Source organism: Colobus angolensis, unplaced genomic scaffold, assembly GCF_000951035.1.
Source record: "Colobus angolensis palliatus isolate OR3802 unplaced genomic scaffold, Cang.pa_1.0 Scaffold9, whole genome shotgun sequence".
In the NCBI taxonomy this organism is placed as follows: Eukaryota; Metazoa; Chordata; class Mammalia; order Primates; family Cercopithecidae; genus Colobus; species Colobus angolensis.
Genome location: NW_012122931.1, coordinates 2,340,195 through 2,366,288, shown reverse-complemented (window position 1 = coordinate 2,366,288; position 26,094 = coordinate 2,340,195). Strand labels below are relative to the sequence as shown.

The following is a 26,094-nucleotide window of genomic DNA, read 5'->3' as shown; positions in this document are numbered from 1 at the left end:
GGGATGGGGCCTGGTGGGAGGTGTTTGGATCGTGAGGGCAGATCCCTTATGTCTCGGTGCTCTCCTCACCATAGTGAGTGAGTTCTCATGAGATCTGGTTGTTTAAAGGTGTGTGGCACCTCCCCCTACTCTCTCCCTTGCTCTCACTCTGCCGTGTGAGATGCTTCCTCCTCCTCCGTCTTCTGTCATGATTGAAAGCTTCCTGAGGCCTCCCCAGAAGCCGATGTCAGTGCTATTTCCTGTACAGCCTGCAGAACCGTTAGCCAATTAAACTTTTTTTCTTATAAATTAGCCAGTCTCAGTATTTCTTTATGGCAATGCAGGAATGACCTAATACAGAAAATTGGTAACAACAGCCAGGGCATTTCTATAACAATACCTGAAAAGAAGAAGCAGCTTTGGAACTGGGTAACAGGCAGAGGTTGGAAGAGTTTGGAGGGCTCAGAAGAAGACAGGAAGATGAGGGAAAGTTTGGAACTTCTTAAAGACTGATTAAATGGTTGTATAACCGAAGTGTTGAAAGTGATATAGACAGTGAAGTCCAGGCTCAGAAGACAGGAAGATAAGGAAAGGTTAGAAACTTCTTAGAGATTGGTTAAATGGTTGCAACACCAAACACTGATAGCCATCTAGACAGTGGAGTTCAGGCTGCCAAGATCTCAGATGGAAATGAGAAACTTGCTAAGAACTGAAGCAAAGTCCACCCTTGTTATGCCTTAGCAAAGAACTTGGCTGAATTGTGTCCATGCTCTAGAGATCTGTAGGAATTTGAACTGGAGCCTGATGATCTGGGGTATCTGGTGAAAGAAATGTCTAAGCAGCAAAGTGTTTAAGAGTGGTGTGGCTGCTTCCAGCAACCTATGCTCAGATGCAGGAGCACAGAAATGACTCAAAGTTGGAATTTATATTTAAAAGGGAAGCAGAGCATACAAGTTTGGAAAATTTGCAGCCTAGCCATCTGGCAAAGAAAAAAAAATCTTGTTCAAGAGAGGAATTCAAGCAGGCTCTGGAGCAACCACTTGCTAGAGGTATTTGCATAACTAAAATGGATCCAAGTGCTAATAGCCAAGGCAATGGGGAAAAGGCCTCAAAGACATTTCAGAGGCCTTCTTGGTAGCCCCTCCCATTACAGGCCCAGAAGCCTAGGAGAGAAGAATGGTGTCATGGGTCTGGCCCAGGGCCCTGCTGCCTCAGTAGCCTTGAGACACTGCTCCCCACAGCCCAGACCACTCCTACTCCAGCCTTGGCTCAGAGGGTCCCAGATATAGCTCAGGACACTGCTTCAGATGTTGCAAGCTGTAAACCTTGGCATCTTCCAAGTGGTGTTAAGCCTGTGGGTGCACAGAGTGCAAGAGTTAAGGAGGCTTGGCACACTCTACCTAGATTTCAGAGGATAGATGGAAAAGCCTGAGTGTCCAGGCAGAAGCCAGCTTCAGGGGCAGAGCCCTCACAAAGAACCTCTGCTAGGACAGGGTGGATGGGAAATGTGGGGTTTCCACTGGGACACTGCCTAATGGAGCTGTGAGAAGGGGGCCACCACTCTCCAGACCCCAGGATGGTAAATACACTGGCAGCTTGCACCTTCTCCTGGAAAAGCCACAGGCACTCAACAATCTGTGACAGCAACAACAGGGGATGAACCCTGCACAGCTACAGGGGTGGAGCTGTCCAACGCCTTGGAAGCCCATCCCTCATACCTGTGTGCCCTGGATGTGGGACATAGAGTCAGGGAGATTATTTTGGAGCTCTGCAATTTAGTGAATGCCCTGCTGGATTTCAAACTCACATGGGGCCTGTAGCCCTTTTCTTATGGCTGATTTCTCCCTTTTGGAATGGCAATATTTACCCAATGCTTATACCCCCGTTGTATCTTGGAAGTAAATGATTTTTTTATTTTACACGCTATAGGTGGAAGGGATTTGTCTTGGATGAGACTTTAGACTTTAGAGTTAGTGCCGGAATGAATTAAGACTTTGGGGGACTACTGGGAAGGCATTGTATTTTGCAATGTGAGAAGGACATGAGATCTGGGGAGGCAGGGGTGGAATTATATAGTTTGGATATTTGTCCCCATTTGATATAGTCTGGACATTTGTCCCCACCCAAATCTCATGGTGAATCATAATCTCCAGTGCTGGAGGGGGGGAGGTGTTTGGATCATGGGAACGGATCCCTCATGGTTTGGTGCTGTCTTTGTGAGCTCTCACAAGATCTGGTCATTTAAAAGTGTACAGTAGCACCTCTCCCCCACCTCTGTCTCCCTCTCTTCCCCTCTCACTCACTCCTTCTTTTGCCATGTGACATGCAAGCTCCTGCTTCACCTACCACCATGAGTAAAAGCTCCCTGAGGCCTCCCAGAAGCCAAGTGATGTTAGTGCTATGCTTCCTTTACAGCCTGCAGAACCATGAGATGATTAAACTCTTTTCCTTACAAATTACCCCATCTCAGGTATTTCTTTATAGCAGCAAGAATGGTCTAATACAGAAAATTGGTACCAGCAGTGGGGTATTACTATAACGATACCTGAAAATGTGGAAGTGACTTTGGAACTGGGTAACAGGCAGAGATGGAAAAGTTTGGAGGGCTCAGAAGAAGACAGGAAAATGAGGGAAAGTTTGGAACTTGTTGGAGACCAGTTCAATGGTTGTAACCAAAGTGCTGATAGTGATATAGACAATGAAGTCCAGGCTGCCAAGGTCTCAGGTGGAAATAAGGAACTTACTGGGAACTGGAGCAAAGGTCATGCATGTTATGCCTTAGCAAGGAGCTTGTCTGCATTCTATCCATGCCCTAGGTCTCTGGGGAAGTTTGACCTTGAGAATGATGACCTAGGGTACCTGGCAGAGAAAATTTCTAAGCAGCGAAGTGTTTGAGATGTGGCTTGGCTGCTTCTAACAGCCCATGCTTTGATGCAGGGGCAAAGAAATGACTTAAAGTTGAAATTTGTATTCAAACAGGAAGCGCGATGTAAAAATGTGGAAAATTTCTGGCTGGCCATGTGGCAGAGAAAGAGAAAGCTCTTTTGGGAAAGGAACTGGAGCACGCTGTGGAGCAACCGCTTTCTGGAGAAATTGGCGTAACTGAAAGGGAGCCAAGTGCCAACAGCCAACCAAGCCAGTGCGAAAAAGGCTTTGAAGGCATTTCAGAGACATTCCTGGCAGCCCTTCTCATCACAGGACCAGAGGCCTAGGAAGGAAGAATGGTTTCATGGATGAGGGCCAGGGCCCTACTGTTCTGCACAGCCTCAGGATACTACTACTCCCTGTATCCTGGCTGCTCTGGCTCCAGCCTCAGCTCAAAGGGCCCCAGATACTGCTCATGCCACCACTCTTTTTTTTCTTTTTAGACAGAGTCTTGCTCTGTCACCTGGGCTGGAGTGCAGTGGTGTTATCTTGGCTCACTGCAACCTCCACCTCCCGGGTGCAAGTGATTCACATTCCTCAGCCTCCCAAGCAGCTGGAATTATAGGCATGTGCCATCATGCCTGGTTAACTTTTGTATTTTTTGTAGAGATGGGGTTTTGCCATGTTGGTCCGGCTGGTCTCAAGTGATCCACCTGCCTCAGTCTCCCAAAGTGCTGGGATTACAGGTGTGAGTCACCATGCCCAGCCTCATGCCACCACCCTGAAAAACACAAGCCAGAGCACAAGCCACAGTAAGCCCAGATGCCTTCCACGGGATGTTAATTAAGCCTGTAGGAATACAGAGTGCAAGAGTTAAGGAGGCTTGGCACCCGCCACCTAGATTTCAGAGGGTGTATGGAAAAGCCTGGGTGTCCGGGCAGAAGCCTGCTACAGGGGCAGAGCCCCCACAGAGAATCTCTACTAGGGCAGTGTAGAGGGGAAATGTGGGATTGGAGCCCCCCTACAGAGTCCCCACTGGGGACATAGCAGTTGTAGGAGCTGATTTAAAACAGACAGAATATGCTGAGTCCCACCTTCACTACTATTGCATGTTGGGGATTAACTTTGAACATAGGAATTTTGGGCAAATGCAAACAGTGCACAGCAGAAGGGAATCATTATTTGACTAGATTTCTCATCAGGAATGGTGGGGACAGAAGACAGGGGACATCACCTTTAAAGGAAAGCACTGTCAACCAGAAATCTATATCCAGCAAAATATTCCTCGAGGAATATTTCGGACAAGGGGACATAAAGAACATTCTCAGATGAAGGAAAACTAAGAGGATCATTGCCAGCAGACATCCTCTAACGTGAATAATTCCAGCTGATGGGAAATGATTCCAGAAGGCAACTTGGAACACCAGGAATAGCAGAAAATCTACAGACATGTTAAATAGCTGTGTAAATAGATTTTTTTCCTTTTAAAATCTTTAAAATTTGTATGACTGTTAAGCACAAAAAATATATTTATATATTATGAATAAACATATGTAGATATATTACATATGATGACCGTAAAATCAAAAAGGGAAGGCAATGGGACAGTTCTGGTGCCGAAGCTGGGAGTCTGCAGGCAGGCAGTTGGGAAAAGGGTATAAGGTGAGGAGAGCAAGGAGAGTCAGACACCCATTTGACAGGAAGGAGGCCTAGTTGCGGGCCTGTCTGCTGCCCCATGCTAATGGGCCTGCAGATACATGACAACAGGCGTGAGCTACAACAGTAGTGCCTGGTGTCCCTGTGGCAACTTCCTGAGCATGAGAATAGGGCTGCTGCTTCATTTCTGGTTTCCAAATCTCACAAATAGTGTCTCCTGTGGCCCAGTCTAAAGGGAAATATAAAAGGAGTTCTAGAAATGGAGCCTGCTCAGATTGACAAATTATATGCCCACCACACTCTTCTTGTCCTTTTCCAGAACCTCAGAGGTCAGGGCCTGGAATTTTGGAAGTTATTGGTGAAAAGAATCAGAAGAGAACTCCAACCCCAACTACTATTTTCAGGCAAAGAAAGGGAAACCCACGAAGGCCGTGAATGGCCCATGGCCAGCGCCAATGGTGGAGCTAAGGCAATCTCTAGCCTCCTTTCCAGGTCACACCCCCTGAAGGCCTATTTCTGCAGCAGTGTGGCCAGCTTGGCATTCGGTCTTGCTCGGGTACCTACTGTAATGATTATAAGCAAGAGTTTTGGGGTAATAAGAACTGAGTTTGGAACGGCAGCTTTGCTAGTTCTTAGCTTTACCATCCTCAGCAAATCATTTCACTGATGCAACCCTGTTTTAAAATCTGTGCAGTGGGAATGCTGGCGTGGGCATCAGGGGCTTCGTGGGAGAACTCAGAGATGACGCAGGGAGCGCGGATGCCTTGCAGACCACAAGCACTCACTGCATGCACCATGGGTTCCTCAAACTCAGAGCGCTGACACTGTGTTTTCTTGCTTAGAGAACAGCTATTCTGGCATCCCTTTGCTGGGGGCCAGAGAACACCCCCAAGACGGATGGCCTGAGACCTCATTAGCCACACTGATTCATGCCGGCTCTTCCTACACTTGGGGAGCCTTCTCCCTTCTCCCTTCCAGTGGTGTCAGGAGTCACCCGAGCTGTTTCATTTTCCTTCTCTTGGCTCTGCTCTGCTGTCTTTGGAAACCCCCTTCTGAACACCTTGTCCAGGGTACCCGGAGATGAGGTGCTGAAGAAGGCACACATGACCCTCTCTGGGCTCCTGGAGCTTCTCTTTCCTCCTGACCTCAAAGGAGCCAGGCTCCCATGCTGGCTGCTCAACGGAATCATCTGGGAGTGAATTTTTAAAAACCTGAGTTAAAAAAAAAAAAAAAAGCAATTGCAATCAGATGAGCAAAAATTTTTAAAAACTAAAAAAAAACAAGTTAAAAACCCAAGGGCTGGGCTGGGTGTGCACGCTCACGCCTGTAATCCCAGCACTTTGGGAGGCCGAGGCAGATGGATCACCTGAGGTCAGCAATTCGAGACCAGCCTGGCCAATATGGTGAAACCTCGTCTCTACTAAAAATACAAAAATTAGCTGGGCGTGGTGGTGGGAACCTGTAATCTCAGCTACTCAGGAGGCTGAGGCAGGAGAATCACTTGGACCTGGGAGGCGGAGGTGGCAGTGAGCCGAGATTATACCACTGCATTCCAGCCTGGGAGACAGAGCAAAGCTCTGTCTCAAAAAACCAAAAAACAAACCACACACACACACCACCACAAAAATAGGGTTAGTGGCTGCATTCACAAACCACTGTATCAGTCATGTTAGGATGGATCCCAGGCAATCAGAATGTTTTTTAACAGTCCCCCAGGTGAGCCCAATGTGCTCCCTAATGTTAAAACTCAAGGCTGAAAATTACCAATCTGACAATTCTGTTGTAACGCTGCTTGAAAACAAAGGCAACTGTGTCTACTGAGCTGACAGGACAGCAACAGAGTGCCTCCTCCCGCAGTTTCAAACACCCAACCTACAAATGCCATTTCTGCCATTTGACTTGACAAATGCCTTCTGTACAGTAGGACAGGGTGACGATAACTCAGGTCTTTTCAGTCATGGAGGGATCCCTTGTGTACAGAAACTGCCTGTGTGGTGCTGTACGACACTATCAATTCTATTTAAGCTGAGGCTAAATTTTAGTTTCCTCCCTGAATTATTTATTCCTCAATGAATGGTGAACCCCAAGAGGTGGGGGCGATTGTGGGGGCGGATGGGTCAGGAGAGAGATGTCTGGTGACTTCAAAAACCGTCGCTAAGGCTGCCGCAGTAACAAATTCCACAAATGACCACCATGCAGCACTCATCTCTCGCCTGGCCATTGGGCAAATTTATTATTCCCCCTAAGTCCCAAACACCCCATTTTACCTCCCTGGTAATTTGTGTATGCATACTGAACGAACCAAGCCGGCCAAGTGGGCTGTGTGCACACGCTTCTGGGTACGGAAAGAGACACAGAGGCGGAGGTCAAGTGCCTTTTAACAGGCACAAGGGTGGGGAAGCTGACTACATTTCCTGAAGTTATTGTTTTATAAAGTGTGTTCCACTTCTATAACCATCAGCAACCCCTGGCCAGAGCAATTCTACCCTGTCCCTCCACCAGTGCCCCGGGAGCTCCTTTCACGGGTCACTGTCCATCTGTTCCTCCTATCTCACCTCCACCCCAATTCCGGCCTCATGATGAGCATGTATTTCTGTTGGACCAAACTTCAGTCGGTAACTGAACAGCACAGCTGGCCTCAATGCACCTCATTACTGTACAGAGTCCAAAAGGAGCTAGGAAGGAGGGCTGGGCTGGATAATGAAACTTTTTATGTCTGAATGACACAAATCCCCACCAAGTAATTGCAGCATAAAGCAAACCAAATGGCAGACGAAATGGATGTTAGTACCTTGTAGTTTACTTCAGTAATACATAACTTCTAATCCATGTCTGTCTTGTTTCTGCTTTTAATTCTGCCATTTCCTCTTAAAATGTAGGGTTTAACAAAGACAACAGGGCTACTGTTTGCCAAATCCCAGCTATTAATTCACAGCATAGAAAAGTCAAAGCTATAGCAAAAAATTGCTAATCTGCACAACTTTAAAAAATAGTTCAGTACATTTTTGCTATAAAATTCATTTACAGGAGGTTATTCACACATACTTGTCAAATTTACTGCTGATAATTCACCAAAACATACAACTCAACAAACTGCGCACAACAAATCCAAGGAAAGTAATATACAAAGAAACAAGTTTGTAAGTAGGACATATTCATGTTGAAATAACTAATACTGAAAGAAGACAGGGAACTTTCTTTTAATGCCATGGCAAAGACAAAGCAAAGAGCCACACTTTACACCCTGTAAAAATAATAGCCCTGTTCAACAACGCTGCGCTGACAGCCACATCAAGAGGGGCCACAGTAAACACATGAAATGCCTTTGGCAAATACTTGTACCAACTGGAACGAGTGAAGTTTCCAAAGTAATGTCAGGGACAACTGCATTCCGCTGTGAAAGGCCGTCACAGGACACAGGCTCACTTGTTAGAAAGGATGACGTAGTTCTACCACTGATTCTTGCAGAATCAGATCTGGTGAGTGGTGAACCAACAGGTGAACGGGCATCAAACTTAACTGGAAATAACATTGTTCAGTGTGTGGCAGCAAAATATGCGTTTTAGAGAAAACTTCTCAAATCAGGTGTTAACAGTATTAACACAAGCAGTGTGGGAGACATCCTGGCCCCAACTGTTTTTGCCACGCCTCCCTTTGGAAGCTTAGGAGTTCGTACGTTCCCTAAGTGGTCACCACTACAAGTGTCTGCTAAAATGGGCACTTCATCAAGATAACAGAAAAGTAAACTTCAAGTAACGATATTTCTTCCCAAAGGCACATGGAAGAGGCTGATAAAGCCCCTGACCCAGACAGAGTGGGGCCCATCCCTCCCCGTCCTGAACTGTCACACACTGCATGGCCAAGGACAAACTCTCCGCCCCCACACAGGAAGCAGCAGCTGCCTCTGGGGACAAAGCACTCTAGGAAGTCACCTGCTGCCTGGGTTTCAGGAGTGTTCAGCCGACATTAGTCAGATGTCTGGACACAAGGGAGAGAGACACAGGTAATGATACCGAATGTTCAAACTTTTGGCAAGCAAAAGTTGTTTTTTAAAGCTCTTTATAATCTGCTCAAGTAGAATTTCTAACACAAAATCCTTTTTTGCTTAAAAATGACAAGGGAAACGTCAAATAATGCACATGAACCTTCAGCTACTTTCCTACCCCCAAATGAGGTTAGGGGCTGCACTGCATTCACTACAGACCCCTAGTTTTTACAACTGTCAGCTGGACATTCTCATGTTTAGGATACTCCAATTCACTGTGTGGCTGCTTGGAAAACTGGACAGAATCAGGCAGCCCGCCCCTCCCTTGTCCTGAGCCTCCTCGATCTCCATTCACCATGGCCAATTTTTTTCCCCCACAAAAACACTATCACCTCTAACGGTAACTGGAAACACCTATCAGATATTCTAAACAGCATGTATTTTCACCAGGTAGATGATTTCTCAAGATTACAGGAAGTCTGCCACTCTCTTCCCAGTTCTGAACTCCTCTGGTTACTCTTCATTTTAAACCGGGTGCTTCTTTCCCGCCCAAAATATTCTATTTGGCCTGCCCCAGCGGTTCCCAGGCTGCCTGGTGACCAGAGTCCCTTGGGAAATGTTAAACACAGTTTCTCAGGCTTTCTGGAAAACTAGTTACATCTGTCTGACATCTGTAAGCTGAGGTGATTCTTCCACAGCTGAGTCAGCGCTAATCTAGCATTTGGCAACTACATGCCTGTACCTCACCAGTCACACAAAGCTCACAACATGCTGGGAGCACTTGAATGATAGTTCAAGACTTATTCTTTCACTCCATATTCTTCTCTTTCAAGAAGATTAGGGATTTTAGCTAGGGAACTATGTGCATACTAAACAGGTAAATGAACTCGTCACAGAAACAGAATACCCTGGGCCTGTGTCTAAAAATGCACCATGTCAGCAGGATTTTACCTAACACAACTCTGCTGCCCAAAGTGACCCCCAGGAGACTCCAGGTTTTTTGGTGGGGGGGGGGGGGTTGCTTTTTTTTAAATAGAGCTAGAGACACCAGCACTAACTCAGCTTATTCCAAGCTAGGCTGTTAAATAAATCTGTCTTGCCCTAACAATGGTTGAAAGGACCTGCCCTCCTCCCATCTTTTTTTTTTTTTTTTAATATAAAGTTTGTTCTGTCGAAAAATGATTAACATTTTAAACAGGGGAAAGAAAAGCAGTCTACTAGATTAAATTTTAAAAGGATTTTGTTATTTGCTATACAAATATACATTTCAACTTTTACAACATTCACTCCAGTCTGACCTCCCCGTCTATAGAAGACTAAGAGATCAACATTTCCGGTCTCTGACTTCAAGGACATTATTACTGATACACAATGCCCTCTTTTTAGAGAAAGTACTGAAGATGACCAGAGGCTCAGGTGTTAAGGATGCATTTTCTGTATTTTCCAACAGCACACAAGCTCCTTACAAAAACAAATAAGCTATCTAGATGGTTCCCCGAGCTGGTCATCTTCAGTTCACAATATGCTGTGGCTGCTGGCCCATGTCATTGGGCTTTTCTATAAAAGCTTTCTTTTCTTGGAACTGCTGTCCTCCTGCTCCAGTCTCCTCTTGTCCCACCTAGAGTTCCTCCTGGTGTGAGGGGTCTCGGAACCACACTTCTCCTGCTCGCCTTCACTGAAAGCCCTGGCCTCTCTCCGGTGACAGAGCTCCTCTTCTGGGTCATCACATTTGCTCTGACACGTGGAAGCCTCAGGACTGGCAGCTGGAGGTTCGCCCTGCACGGGAGGTTTGTGGCTGCTCAGAGCAGCCACTACAGCAGCAGGCTGCTGTACATGGCCCAGGTCCTGGTGAACGACAGGGAAGCTCGGCTCTCCTGCAGGAGGTGTTGCTCCAGGATGCTGGGGGCTCAAGGGTTGTGGATCCCATAGGAATATTCCTCCTTTGACCTCAATGCCCATCCTCTTCAGCAGTCGTGGGTCCCGAAGTTGGTCATGAACAGGAGGTCTTTCAGGTTCCTTTGAAGTAACAGTAAGAGTAGTTTCCTTGGAGTCAGAGGGTGTGTGGTACAGAGAAGCAGCAAAAGATGTTTTGGCAAATCCACTGTCTAGCTTGCTGCTGGGCAAGCCACCCTGGGGTCTGGATACCTCTGGGGCTGTGGTAGGAGGGTGAGTGAGACTTCTCTGTAGCACAGGCTTGAGTTTCAGAATCTTCATTGCATCATGTCTATAGTTTTTGTCACAGGTCTTAATAATGGCACCACGCTTCTGAGCATCCTGAATGAGCTGATTCCAATGCTGGTTTTCCTTGAAACAATGAGAAGGGAGAAAGAATTACACCCCAAAGAAACACTGCTTGGGAAGCATAGAGTTCTAGCTTTCATTTCTGAACAAATAATATACATTATTATATGAATAGATTCTCAAGATTCATTACTTGTCAAACAAGGATGAAATGAAAAAATAAATTCGAATACAAAATGATAAAGTCCCATTCCTAAAAAAAAAAAGACCTGGTCACAGCCTGTAAGGGAGAACTTCAACCTTTTTTTTTTTTTTTTTTGAGATGGAGTCTCACTCTGTCGCCAGGCTAGAGTGCAGTGGTGCGATCTTGGTGGTTCACGCCATTCTCCTGCCTCAGCCTCCCAGGTTCACGCCATTCTCCTGCCTCAGCCTCCCAAGTAGCTGGGACTACAGGCCACCACACCCAGCTAATTTATTTTATTTTTAGTAGAGACGGGGTTTCACCGTGTTATCCAGGATGGTCTCGATCTCCTGACCTCATGATCCGCCCACCTCAGCCTCCCAAAGTGCTGGGATTACAGGTGTGAGCCACCGCACCTGGCTGAACTTCAACCATTTTTATCAGTGCATTCAACTGCAGTGCAAGTCTGCGCTAGTCACTAGGAGCATCATGTTGCTATTTATATTTCAATTAATTAAAATAAAACAAAATATAAAACTCTGTTCCTAAATTGCAGTAGCCACATTTGAAGTACACAGCGGTCACACATGACTAATGGCTATTGTACTGAGCAGTGCAGGCACAAAACATTTCCATTATCACAGAAAGGTCCTTTGGACATTAGTGATCTAGAGTACTGCCTACACCACTTGGCAGGGCTAACATTCTGAAACAGGAAGGTCTGGTTTCAGAAAGCAAACTTCTGAGTGCATGTGACTATTCCAGAAAAAGGCCCATGGCTTTCATTGGATTTCCAAAGGCCTCCCAAACCCCAAATGGCTAAAACATCTTCATCACTGAGATCTCCAAGAGATCATCTCACTTTCTGCCTGTTTCCTAGAGGAGCTTAAGACATAAAATCCCATCTTGGGAAAGTCGCCAAACACATCCGTCTCTCCTCTCTTCCCGACAGTTTCCTCAGAAGAGGCTGCTGCTTTACAACCACTAGAACTCAGGTCTCTTTAGAAAGAAGAAAGAGAAGAAGAAAAAGGATAGCTACCCTCTCATGGGGGCTCCTGTACTATTCCTAAGGATATGTCAGGGAAGCAGGGAGGCTGCACAGTATTTACTTGCTGTGTGACCTTAGTCAAGTCACTTGACCTTTCTGAGCCTGTTTCCTCATCTGTAAAATAGGAGTAATATTTTATTTAATGGATTGTGAAGTGCACATTGCTTTCACATTTTACCATTTCTGACCTTGGGGACCCTCTTAGCCATGTACCCGTCCTTGGGGATTTCATGATGAGGCAATTATAACCCTTAGACTTTTAGTCAATAAACCATTTAAAGATCTCGCCCGAAAACCTTCTACAGACATTTTCTGATAAGACAAGAAAACACCAGCATTAAAACTTATGCCCTGGGCTGGGCGCAGTGACTTACGCCTGTAATCCTAACACTCTGGGAGGCCGAGGCAGGCGGATCACCTGAGGTCAGGAGTTCAAGACCAGCCTGGGCAACATGGTGAAACCCCGTCTCTACTAAAAATACCAAAATGAGCCAAGTGTGGTGGCACACACCTGTAATCCCAGCTACTTGAGAAGTTGAGGCACAGGAATCACCTGAACCCAGGAGGCGGAGGTTGCAGTGAGCTGAGATTGCACCACTGCACTCCAGCCTGGGCAACAGGGTGAGACTCTGTCTCAAAAAAAAAAACAAAACAAAAACAAAAACAAAAAAACTTTATACACTGGAGATCAAGGGTTCTAAGAAAATCCTGGAGACAATGGTGAAACTCTTAGCAACCGCTAAATTGCCAATCTTACTACTGCACTGAGGATGAATGGCAACACTGGTGACTATGGACCGGGAAGTGATTCCTTCGTGCTAGATTCTGAAAGTGAAATATTTTTAGGAATATCTTAACCTATGATTTTACTTGTATTTTCTCTTTTATGTATGCATAAGAATGTGATAAAAATCTGTCTCAAGTCTTAAAAGAGTCCTTTCAATAAATATGAAAGTTCTAAGTGAAAATAAAGCACTGTATCATAGTCTATAATGGTACATAAAATAGTGGTGGTGCATATTATAATGAATGGTTTGTTGAATTTGATAAACTACGGTAATAAGCTGACGTCACAGTAGTTTTTTAAGGTTTGGAGAAGTCATGTGACCAGAATAAAACGCTTGGCACGGTGGCTGGCATATTCCAGACAGGTCTGTGGAGGGAGTGCCAGGCTCTGTGGCTCAGTTCTCTTTTTCACTCAGATCTCTAGAGATCCTTAGCCTGGGGCTCAAACACATATGTGAAGCAGATGGCCTTGCTATTTTTGCTAAGTTTACCACACCTAAACTTGGTGTTTAATCCATTCCTAAGATCACAAAAACAGTTCTGAGCAGACACAATTAGCTTTGGTTTTTCAGAGGAAATCAAACACTTTAATGATTGATCCCATTTCCAGAAGGGGAACTAGGCTAAAAAATTAAAAACAAAAACAAATCCCCAAAACAACAAAGAAAAAGCCCAAGGACAAAAAAAGTTAGAAAGCCCAGCTGACAAATTGGGAATTTTTATATTCTAGTCTGTCTCTTTTTGTAGCACTGCCTTCCTAGAGTGAAGACAATGTCAGTGCCATTAGCTGGAGGTCAGTGGTCCGTACAGTTGTGGAAGGGTGTGTGACCCAAGGGCTCCCAAACACTGTCTAAACGGAATGTGAAAAAGGGTTATAGAATAAACTTCCAAGCCCCAGCTTCCCATGTCCTCCTTGGGCTGCCCTGCCTGCTGCACCCCACCCTTCATAATCACGATGGGCCTCATCCATCCACAGAGTGCACTGCCAAGACACATTAACATCCACCCTGAGTTGCCAAATAAAGGGAGGATGAAAAGCAGTAGTGTCCATGAAGCTCCTTTAATCAAGGCATCACTAAAAGATGTATCTCTAGTAACATTTCATTTACTTTTCAGGTTTAAACACGATCAAGGCTGGGTGTGGTGGCTCAAGCCTGTAATCCCAGCACTTTGGGAGGCCGAGACGGGTGGATCACGAGGTCAGGAGATCGAGACCATCCTGGCTAACACGGTGAAACCCCGTCTCTACTAAAAAACACAAAAAATTAGCCGGGCAAGGTAGCAGGCACCTGTAGTCCCAGCTACTCGGGAGGCTGAGGCAGGAGAATGGCGTGAACCTGGGAGGCGGAGCTTGCGGTGAGCTGAGATCCGGCCACTGCACTCCAGCCTGGGTGACAGAGCGAGACTCCGTCTCAAAAAAAAAAAAAAACCACAATCAAAATCTGTAATATTAAAAATATTTATCTTGTTTTGCTCAACTATACAAATAAGTGTTAACAGGCTATTCAACTGACAAGAGATCACGTTTTAACACTCAGATCCTTATCGTCACAGGAAAAGCAATTTTTAAAAATCCAAACCTATATTTTGAGATAACTATAGATTTACAGGAAGTTGCAAAGAAAGCACTGAGAGGTTGCATGCATCCTTCACATGGGTTCCCCAAGTAGTTATAAAAATCAACTTTTTAGGCCAAAGTGGGATGACTTGAGCCCAGAAGTTTGAGACCAGCCTGGACAACATGGTAAGACCCTGTCTCTATTAAAAGCACAAAAAATTAGCAGGGTGTGGTGGTACATGCGTCTGTAGTCTCAGCTACTCAGGAGGCTGAGGAGGGAGAATAGCTTAAATCCAGGAGGCAGAGGCTGCAGTGAGCTGTAATTGCACCACTGCACTCCAGCCAGGGTGATAGAGCGAGACCCTGTATCCAAAAAAAAAAAAAGGGGGGGGGAATACAACTTTTTAAACTTTCCAGTTACACAGAAATTATCATGAGAGACATGTAGATCAGTGAGATTAATATAAAGGCTTTTAATTCTAAAAAGAGATTACCCCAGTGAATCTTATCCCAAACAAGTAGGAATAGAAGTACAATTTCAAAGAGAGGAAAAAATAAAATAATATTGCTTTCTATTCCACTGAATATATTTAAGAGCGATGTAATCGTGTTAATTGCTGTATTTTAAAATGTCAATATTGATAATACATCAGAAACATAATCTTCAGTAATATTTAAACTTACAAAGATTTTTTCTATCAACTTAAAAATGGGAGGTACATAAAAATAAAAGGTACACAGCTTTTAAAACTTCCTTCAGAGTAGGCACACAAACGACAAAGGCTGGAGGTGATAGAGAAGAGTGAAACGAGAAAGGTGTATCTGAGCGCCACCTGGTGGCAGGAACCAAAACCAGGGGAAACAGCCACCAAGTTGGCTCTTCTTAGATGAAATCAATGACTTTATAAAAAGAGAAATGAGAAAACCTACAAAGTTATTACCCCTAATGAGACAAACAGCAAATACGTGAGACATCTAGCTGTGGTATCAGTGAATTAAGTTGTACCATTTGTCTACTAAAGTTGGAAACTCGTACACCTCTTCCAGAGGGGCGCCTGCCCTGGCAGAAGAATGCCGGAGACGCTAAGTGCTGGAGAAACAGAGTGAGCAGCATGGCTCCCAGTGCCAGCAAAAAAGCAGAGCAGAGCACGCGCCTGCAAACTCTCTCTGGCATTAAGCTGGGCCAATAAACAGTCACATTTACTGAGTGTTTACTAAGTGCCAAGTAATTGCTATGGCACTTTACATTTGTGGATTTAATATACCTTCTTAACAATAATCCTATGATGTGGATAATTTGTTTTAAAATGGTCACCTTGAGAGCCCAGTGTAGATACTTGGGTTCTGGGCTGAAAAAAGGCGAATGGTTCACGTGTACACAAAAGCTCCTAGGAAGAAGTTGCTGGAAAACATAACAACCATTATTTTGTAATCCAGAAATCATTTACACTTTGATGGAAAATAAGAACAAAAACTCAAACAAACAATAGTAACAATGGGTAAATTTCTGAGCTCTCTGGTACCTACCATCAGGGTCCTCAAATGTCCGAGGATGAAGAGGCTGTACTTGGCTCGTGTGATGGTGACATTCAATCTCTGCAAACTTGCCAGGAATCTAGGCAATAAAAAAAGAGTTCCTTCTTTGTCTAGAATGATTTAACACACTGTGTGAGACACAGGTGGACTCTACAATGACTTAGTGTGCCCGAGACGCAGGAGGACTCTAGAATGACTCAGCGTGCCCGTGTGAGACACAATGTGGATTCTAGAATAACTCAGCATGCCCGAGACACAGGTGGACTCTAGAATGACTCAGCGTGAATGTGTGAGACACAAAGTGGACTCTAGAATGACTCAGCATGCCCAAGACACAGACGGACTCTAGAATGACTCAGCATCCTCATGTGAGACACAGGTGGACTCTAGAATGGCTCAGCGTGCCCATGTGAGACACAGGTAGACTAGAATGACTCGGCGCGCCTGTGTGAGACACAGGTTGGACTCTAGAATGACAGCGTGAACGTGTGACACACAAGTGGACTCTAGGAATGACTCAGCATGCCCATGTGAGACACAGGTGGACTGCAGGCAGCTTTTCCGGGATTCCTCCACTCCTCTAGAAGTCACAGTGCTTTCTTACTCTCTGTCCCAATACAGGGTACCGGGCACAGAATTCCTATTAAAAACAGTAAACAAACCAAAACCTCAGGGCTTCCTTCAAAGTGATGTATCTATCAATTTCCTATTTTTACCTGGATGAGATAATTGGAAATTTTAACAGTGCAATCTTGAAGACTTTAAAAATCCTAAAAATGTGGTACCAGCCCATTCACTTTATTCTTACATTTAAATATATCCAGGTTGTTAAGATATTGTAGAACTAGTGTAGAAATACATGAACAGCAGATAAATACTTCAACAGCTCAGAAATAGAATTGATGTACGACAAAAGTGAAATTTCAAATTAGCTGGGAGAGAAAGGACTATTTATAAACTGACCCTGAGATATAACTGGTATCTGTATAAGCAGCCCATCCCAGGGAGAGGCGAAGATTACTTTAATTACTATTTTATTTGAAAACAAACTAATCTATAACCTGTAAATTCTATCTGCTTCTCATGACAAAGAACAAGTAATTATGTAAGTCTTGGGCTTGGGGGAATATTCTGTCACTCATACAGATTGTCCTTAGCATCTTAAATACACTGACAGTAGTTAAGGTTAACAAACTTAGCCAAAGCAGGAAAACACAAAAAACAATGACACTTTGACACATACCACGGAGAGTAACACGCCTCTGCAAAGTATACTTAATCTAATTGTTTATTTGAATCTTATTAAATAAAAGAACAGATTCACACTATGAAATGGGTTAATATAAAAGACACCAAGACCAGGCACGGTGGCTCAGGCTTATAACCCCAGCATTTTGGGAGGCCAAAACGGATGGAGCACTTGAGCTCAGGAGTTTGAGAGCAGCCTGGGCAACATGGCGAAATTTTCTACAGAAAAATACAAAAATCAGCTGGGTGTGGTGGCACATGCCTGTAGTCCCAGCTACTTGGGGGGCTGATGCAGAAGAATTGCTTGAACCCAGGAGGTGGAGGTTGCAGTGGGCCAAGACTGTACCAAGATCTAACAATGGGTCTATTTCACAACTTAAAAGAGAAACTTTCGGCCGGGCGCGGTGGCTCAAGCCTGTAATCCCAGCACTTTGGGAGGCCGAGACGAGCGGATCACGAGGTCAGGAGATCGAGACCATCCTGGCTAACATGGTGAAACCCCGTGTCTACTAAAAAATACAAAAAAAGTAGCCGGGCGAGGTGGCGGGTGCCTGTAGTCCCAGCTACCCAGAAGGCTGAGGCAGGAGAATGGCGTAAACCCGGGAGGCGGAGCTTGCAGTGAGCTGAGATCCGGCCACTGCACCCCAGCCTGGGCGACAGAGCCAGACTCCGTCTCAAAAAAAAAAAAAAAAAAGAGAAACTTTCATAATATTACACAGGTTTTCACAAAAGAAAATTAAGAAAGCAAATGGTGTTCTCTAACAGTGATAATGAACCTAATCCTGAATTATAAACAAGCAACAATGTATAAAAGAGCAACAATGACAGTAACTCACCCAATTGAACCTTGCACGCTATTTGCTCTGACACATGTAACAATAACACAATCCTTCTGCCGACCCTGGAACGCATCCACAGTATCTACTTCTGCTGGTCTATTTACAAAAGAGAAACATATTTACTGGAAAAAGGAAGATAATTATTAAATAAACATATTTATAAACTAGTTTTTGGTTTTTTGAGAGATAGGCTAGCCTCACTCTTGTCCAGGCTGGAGTGCAGTGGCATATTCATAGCCCACTGTAACTTGAACACTAGAGCCCTGTCTCAGCCTCCTAAGTGGCTAGGACTACAGGCATGGATCACCATCCTAATTTTTCCATGTTTTGTAGAGATGTGGTCTTGCCATATTGCCCAGGCTAGTCTCAAATCCCTGGCCTCAAACAATCCTTCCACCTCACCCTCCCAAAATGTTAGGATTATAGATGTGAGCCACCTTGCCTGGCCTTACAGTCTTTATTTTTTAAGAAACTTTAAAAAAAAAGACAGAGAAAGAGAGAGTCTCACTACGTTGCCCAGGCTAGACTCAAACTTCTGGGGCTCAAACAATCCTCCTTGCCTCAGTCTCCCAAAGAGATGCATGCACCACCATGACCGGCTGCTAAAAATTTTTAAAATATTTTCTTGGAGGTTAGCCTGAATTCCTCCTCTCTCCATTCCCCGGCAACCACTAATCTATTTTCTGTCTCTACAGATTTTCTTACACTGCGAGTTTCACATAAATGGAATTACAAAATGTAATTATTTGTGACTGTTTCCCCTTAGCATAACATTTCCAAAGTTCATCCATGTTGTAACATGTAACAGAACTTCATCCCTTTTTTTCATTAATATTTCTTGTGGTAACACAGCACAAGTTACTAAGACTTAGTGTTAAGATGGCAGCACTCCCCAAATTGATCTACAGATGTATTCCAACTGCCTTTTTTACAGAAATGGTCACACTGATACTGTCTTTGGCTGGGCATGGTAGCTCATGTCTGTAATCCAAGCTCTTTGGGAAGATCATGTGAACTTGGGAGTTTGAGAACAGCCTGGGCAACTTAGTGACACCTTGTCTCTACTAAAAATGAAAAAACACCAAAAAATGCAAAAAACAAAACAATACTAAGTCTTCCAGTCCATGAAAACAGGGTGTCTTCATATTTATTTAGGTTGAGGTTTTTTTTTTTTTTTTTTGAGACGGCTTTTCACTCTTGTTGCCCAGACTGGAGTGCAATGGAGGGATCTCAGCTCACTGCAACCTCCGCCTCCCGGGTTCAAGTGATTCTCCTACCTCAGTCTCCGGAGTAGTTGGGATTACAGTCGTGTGCCACCATGCCCAGCTAATTTTTTATTATTAGTAGAGACAGGGTTTCACCATGTTGGCCAGGCTGGTCTGGAACTCCTGACCTCAGGTGATCTACCCACCTGGGCCTCCCAAAGTGCTGGGATTACAAGTGTGAGCCACTGCGCCTGGCCTATTTAGGTGTTCTTTAATTCTTTTCAACAATATTTGCAGTTTTCAGAACATAAGTCTTATACTTTTTGGTTCTATTTATTCCGAAGTGTTTTATTCTTTTTGATGTTATTGTAAATGGAATTGTTTCAACTTCCTTTTCAGATTGTTCGTTGCTAGTTGTATCAAAATATAATCAACTTTTACATATTAATCTTGCATCCTGTTAAGCTTATTATCTCTAATAGTGTCTTTGTCAGGGTTTCTAGAAATAAGATCATGCCACCTATCAAAAGAGATAGCTTTACTTTTTTCTTTCCAATAAAGATGCTTTTTACTTCTTTTCCTTACTTAACTGCTCTGGCTAAAACCTCTAGTACAATGTTGAAAAGAAGCAGTAATAGTAAGAGTTTCAAACATCTTTCCTGGTATTAGAGGAAAGGCTTTCATTCTTACTATCAAGTATAATGTTAGCTATGAGTTTTTCGTAATTGCCTTTTATTAATAAAAAAAGTTCCTTTGGGCCGGGCGCAGTGGCTCAAGCCTGTAATCCCAGCACTTTGGGAGGCCGAGACAGGCGGACCACGAGGTCAGGAGATCGAGACCATCCTGGCTAATATGGTGAAACCCCATCTCTACTAAAAAATACAAAAAACTAGCCAGGCGAGGTGGCGGGCGCCTGTAGTCCCAGCTACTCGGGGGGCTGAGGCAGGAGAATGGCATAAACCTGGGAGGCAGAGCTTGCAGTGAGCTGAGATCCAGTCACTGCACTCTAGCCTGGGTGACAGAGCGAGACTCCGTCTCAAGAAAAAAGTTCCTTTGTATTCCTGGATTTTTTTTTTTTTTTTTAAATCATCAAAGGGTTTTGGGTTCTGTGCAATTTTTTTTCATATCTACTGAGCTGATTATGTGGGTTTTCCCATTTTTCTAATATGGTATATCATCCTGATTTTCATATGTTGAAGCAATCTTACATTCCTGGGATAAATCCCACTAGGTCTTGATGTATAAATCCTTTTAATAAACAGCTGGATTCAGTTGGTCACTATTTTGTTGAGTCACTATTTTTGTATCTGTAGTCATAGGGATTCGAGTCTGTAGTTTTCTTGTGATGCCTTCCCTTGGCTTTGCTATCAGTTTAATACTGGTTTCGTAAAATGAATGTGAGTGTTCTATTTATTGGAAACATGTGAGAAGGACTGGTGTTCATTCTTCTTTCAATATTTGATAGAATTTACCAGCTTAGCTTGTTCTGGGCTTTTCATTATTGGGAAATGTTTCATTATTTGTTATATAGGTCTGATTTTTTTCTTTTTCTTTTTTTTTTTTTTTGAGATGGAGTTTCGCTCTGTCACCCAGGCTGGAGTGATGCAGTGGGGCAATCTCAGCTCACTGCAGCCTCCGCCTCCTGGGTTCAAGTGATTTACCCACCTCAGCCTCCCGAGTAGCTGGGACTACAGGAGCATGCACCACGCCCAGCTAATTTTTGTATTTTTTTTCAGTAGAGATGGGGTTTCACCATGTTGCCCAGGCTGGTTTCAACCTCCTGACCTCAGGTGATCTGCCCGCCTCAGCCTCCCAAAGTGCTGGGATTACATGTGTGAGCCACTGCACCCAGGCTATAGGTCTGATTTTCTATTGTTTTCTAGATTCTATTTTGGTAGTCTGCGTGCTTGTAAGTTAAGATGATTTTAAGGTTATGGATTTCCATAACCTTAAATCTTTAAAAAAATCTTTAAAAAAAAATCTTTAATTTTACTGCTGAGGTAAGAAGGAAACAAAAACATGATCTTCATTCTACACATAAAGGCAATGCAAGGGTTAAGTCATTTATTTAAAGTGAAATGTCACTTTTAGTCTTGCTGGAACAAGAATTCTGATGAACAAGTCATGGAACTGAAGGGTAAAGACCTGGCAAGTTTCTTAGTCGATTCCACTGCCAAGGAGAATGTTGACATTCCAACTGCCAGGAAGTACCCTGTCTACCCAGGAGCTCCACAGCACAAGTGTCTGAAAGCCAGCAGCATCCCAGCTTCCTTGTGCCGTATCAGCAATCTGCACAGACCACTCCTTAAGAGTTTCTCTTTTCTTCTTTCCTTCTTTATCCTCTCAATCTAATTCAACAAGAAAACTGGAAATATTTATAAAAATATCTCACCCTTTTCTATCGAACTCTTTGTCCAAATCCTTCTGAATCATCGTCTTCTGGGCCTTGTAATGAGTTATTATGCCAACGTTTCGAAAACTAGCATCCTTTCTTTTGTCTTTAATAAGCTTAACTATTTCCATCACCAGTTTTATTTCTTGAACATTTATGTATGAGCTAAACAAGATGGAAAAAGAAAACACAATGTTATCAAAACTAATAGCAGGCTAATTGCTAACTTAAGTTCCATTGAGTTTGTTTCCCATTATAGCAAATGGCAGGCAGATAGGTTTCATCATTTATTCAGCTAGCAGTGACTCCAAGAGGCTGTTACCATGACCATTAATATGGTATATATGAATAAACGTGAAAATGCTATGGTAAATATGAATACAAGTGAAATGCCCAGTGAAAAATGAAGCGTAGAGAGAAAAGAGTTTGAAATCAACTGAAGTTTAGGCACCACTTTCTTCATCTGTTAAAAGAGGGATAGCAGTAGTAAGAACAGCAGTATTAATAAGAACAAGGATGTGAATAAGACATAGCTAACATGAATTAAGGATTGACTATCTTCTGAACACTGAGAAAATGCTTTAGATGTATGATCTTCCTCATCCCCCACCACTGGCTGCATCCAACAGACACCACGCAACTGAGCAGCTGCCATCCACACAGACTCAATGTGAAGGATGTGTCCCACTTGACCCCAGCTGAACAACATGGGGCCCTGGAGCAGGTTCATGTCCTCTTTATAGTCCTCACCAGTCTCATATCTGGTACTCTCAACCCCTCCTGAAACCACACGCTCCCTCATGACCATACAAGACCCGAAATGCACCAAGACCAGGGGATGCACTGCCCCCATCCCTTGATTCCTGAGGCTACCTTACCCGCCTTGCTTTACGAGCCTTAAATACCCATTCTCCTAACTTTGAGAATTACTATATGGACAACCCAGTCAGCGAGCCATCTCTTCCATCCCTGAAATCTTCATTTTCCTTGGTCCCCTCCCAGATTAACCCTCTCTGGTCAACATTCCGCTCATAACCCTCCTTCCTGATGCTCTGAGGCTTAACTTGCAATCCTTTGCTCTCCTCCAACAGGTCCCATTAAAACCTTTAGGCTGCAGTCCCTCCAGCACTACAATCCCATGGCCAACTCCTCCTCTGTATGTTTAGCCTCTTCAATGAGTGTTCCCTCCTTCCACCTCTGTATCCTATCTAACACCTGATTCTCACCTGAGGATGCCACCTGCTCTGCAGTCATCCCATGATGTATAAGTGGGATTTGTGTTTCCTCCTACTTCATGACAGAGTGGTGCTTGCATCTGTGCCAACAAATGCTACCCCTAGACCATTCCTCCCCTAGTCTCTCACAAGAATCCCCAGCTCCTCTGACACTGCCGCTATCTAGCAACACCACCACTCCTCTTTGCTGTCATATACAGACCACCTGAACACATGCCCTTACTCACAACCCAATACCATCCAACCTCTGTCACTACTTCCTTCCTCCCTTTCACATCTTCATTCGACTGAATTTATACTTAGCCTTCACAGTACTTAACCCAACTGGAATAACTGCTTACCTAGGTGATTACCTGGTGAAGGTCTGTCTTCCCATGAGATCACCATCTTGCAATAGGCACGTCTGTTTTCCTCACTGTTGTGAGCTCAACAAGTATCTACTCAAGTGCTTGCTTATGACATTAGGTAATATTATCCTCATTATACAGAAAAAAGAAGCATCAACTTAAGTGAAAATGACTGTGCCCTGACACTAGGCAGAGAGATGTGTATAGGAAATGTATTTAACAGAAATATGAATGCAAATCATGTAACAATTCTGGGACTATCAGAGGACTGAGGCAAGAGGAGAACATACTCATTATCCCGTCTTTCTGAACCATCTCCAACATCAAACACAAGGTATGGTTGAAATGGCCAGTCTGATGAACATCGAATGGTTTCTGTCTGTCTGTAAAAAAAAGCAGTCAACATTCAGAATAAAGTCAAGATTTAAGAAAATATTTTGGTATTACTACAATTTTTTCTGTGTGGTGATGTGGGCTGGGGCAAGTAAGGGGATAACAGGAATATTCTTTTCTATATGTATATTAGTGAAAGGTACAAAACAAATTCTATTTCTTTCCTGGTGCTAGGAAAGGTATCTATATTATTAAAATATAACAAATATGACTGGAAAGACACTCATAATAGAGTAAGCCACAGAATACTATGTTGAGTAAGGTCCCACATTTTTCCTTCAAAAATTTAAAAAGTAAAAAAAGATATGCATGGTAAAAGGACTGAAATGATTCTCGCCTGTAATCCCAGCACTTGGGGAGGCCAAGGCAGACGGATTGCTTGAGCTCAGGAGTTTGAAAGCAGCCTGGGCAACATAGTGAAATCCCGTTTCTACAAAAACAAAAATACAAAAATTTGCCAGGCATGGTGGTGACTGAGTGTAGTTCCAGCTACTCAGGAGGCTGAGGCAGGTGGATCGATTGAGCCTGGAAGTTTGAAGCTACAGTGAGCCAGGATTGTGCCACTGCACTCATTCTGTCTGGGTGACAGAATGAGACCCTGTCTTCCAAAAAAAAAAGGACTGAAAGCGGATATATCAAAATGTGTTACCAGTGATTATTTCTGGTTAGTTTAAATACAGGTGACTTTTTCCCCCTTTCATTTCTATGTGCTCTGCTGTATTCAACACGATGGCTATTATAACAAGAGAAAATTATTAATCCTCTATGATTTATGCTTTTTATGACAAGACCTAAGAAGAAGATAGTAAAATGTCTATTCTTCATAAGTAGCTAAACTACTAAGGTCACGAGCAGTAAGGGGAACTCACCTATTTGTTTTTAAGTTTCTGTTGTAAATATAATTAGAAGGGAAGAGGCATATGTCTGGATGCATCCTGTACTGCACAGTGAGCTGCAGAATAGGCAGCCTGCTGATCATGTTGTGTTCTACATTCTCTTCCAGCAGTCTGCAGAAGCGAGCCATCATTGACTGGTCGTAGCCATACTCCTGTGCTTTCTGTGAGGGGCAAAATAAAGCAATAATTTCCAAGAATTCATTTCTATCTTTCCTACTATTATAAACACGATTACTGAGATCTAATATGTACATGGCAATGTTCAGGTAGCATAAGATTACCAACCACAGCTTCAGACAAAAAAGGTGTTTCTGACTCTGATCCTCAAAATGCCATGAATCTTTTTTTTTGGAGACACAGTAGCGCTCTATCGCCCAGGCTGGAGTGCAGTGAGTGGCATGATCTCACCTGCAACCTCCACCTCCCGGGTTCAAGCGATTCTCGTGTCTCTGGCCTCCTGAGTAGCTGGGATTACAGGCATGAGCCACCACACCCAGCCAAAATGCCATGAATCTTGAATACATGTGGGGGTATTTTCTACTCATAAACTGCTAATGAAAGAGATACGATCTCATGAAAGACGACTGATGCTATTTTGATGCTACAAGATGCCACCCAAAAAAACCAACAATAAAGGAAGCAGAGAAATGTAACACAGATTTTAACAATTATTTCCGGGGGTATACCCTCACAGTCAGACATACTGAATGCCACTGTAAACAAGCCTTTTGAAGACAAAATTCTTCATTCATCCATCTAATGTGTACTAAGCACCTATAATCTGGAGTGCTAAGACTTCCCGTGAAATTAAGTTTCACGGGACTTAATTTCCAGTGAAGGAAACAGACTCAACTTATGTGTTAGCCATCCCTAATCCAAAAATTCAAAATATTCCAACAAGCACATCCTTTGAGCGTGAACTTTAAGTATAATGTCAGCACTTGGGAAGTTTCAGATAGTGAAGCATTTCAAAATTTTTTTTTCTTTTTTTTTTTTTTTGAGACGGAGTCTCACTCTGTCACCCAGGCTGGAGTGCGGTGGCCTGATCTCAGCTCACTGCAAGCTCCGCCTCCCAGGTTTACGCCATTCTCCTGCCTCAGCCTCCCGAGTAGCTGGGACTACAGGCACCCGCCACCTTGCCCGGCTAGTTTTTTGTATTTTTTTTTAGTAGAGACGGGGTCTCATCGTGTTAGCCAGGATGGTCTCGATCTCCTGACCTCGTGATCCGCCCGTCTCGGCCTCCCAAAGTGCTGGGATTACAGGCTTGAGCCACCGCGCCCGGCCCATTTCAAATTTTTGAATTAGGAATGCCCAAGCTGTGCTAAATGGATTTCACAAACCAAATAACGGGTTATATTCTGCAATCTGAAAAACAGTGACCGAAGTGACAAACGGGATAAACTGTCTTGATGTTATTACAGTTGTGCCTTGGGATATACTTTCCAATGGCAGCATCATAGAAAGTTTCAAAAAGCACTTTATCTTAAATAACCCGGAAGTAAAAATGTGCTGAAAACTTCACTAAGATGATGGAATCTTCATGAGTGATGTGAAAGATACTGGTACTGAAGATGTACAAAGCCTGAATAAACTTGTTTCACAAACTATGAGAGTGGAAAAAAGGCACTACTTCTTAACCTATTCATGTGTGTGATTTTTTTTTTTTTTTTTTTTTTTTTTTTTTTTTAAATCATCAAAGGGTTT

At 43.6% G+C, this 26,094-nt stretch overlaps 1 protein-coding gene across 1 annotated transcript in view; it reads right to left on the bottom strand.

Moving 5' to 3' along the window:
* Positions 1-7,280: 7,280 nt before the first annotated feature.
* Positions 7,281-26,094, bottom strand: part of SETX (senataxin) — a 103,235-nt gene continuing 84,421 nt past the window's right edge. Inside the window, exons 20-25 of the mRNA XM_011931431.1 lie at positions 24,364-24,551; positions 23,392-23,484; positions 21,520-21,684; positions 17,920-18,018; positions 15,827-15,914; positions 7,281-10,789 (exon numbers count right to left, since the gene is read on the bottom strand). Coding sequence (XP_011786821.1) covers positions 10,043-10,789; positions 15,827-15,914; positions 17,920-18,018; positions 21,520-21,684; positions 23,392-23,484; positions 24,364-24,551 — 1,380 coding nt within the window. The 3' untranslated portion in view covers positions 7,281-10,042. The remainder of the gene's footprint in view (positions 10,790-15,826; positions 15,915-17,919; positions 18,019-21,519; positions 21,685-23,391; positions 23,485-24,363; positions 24,552-26,094) is intronic.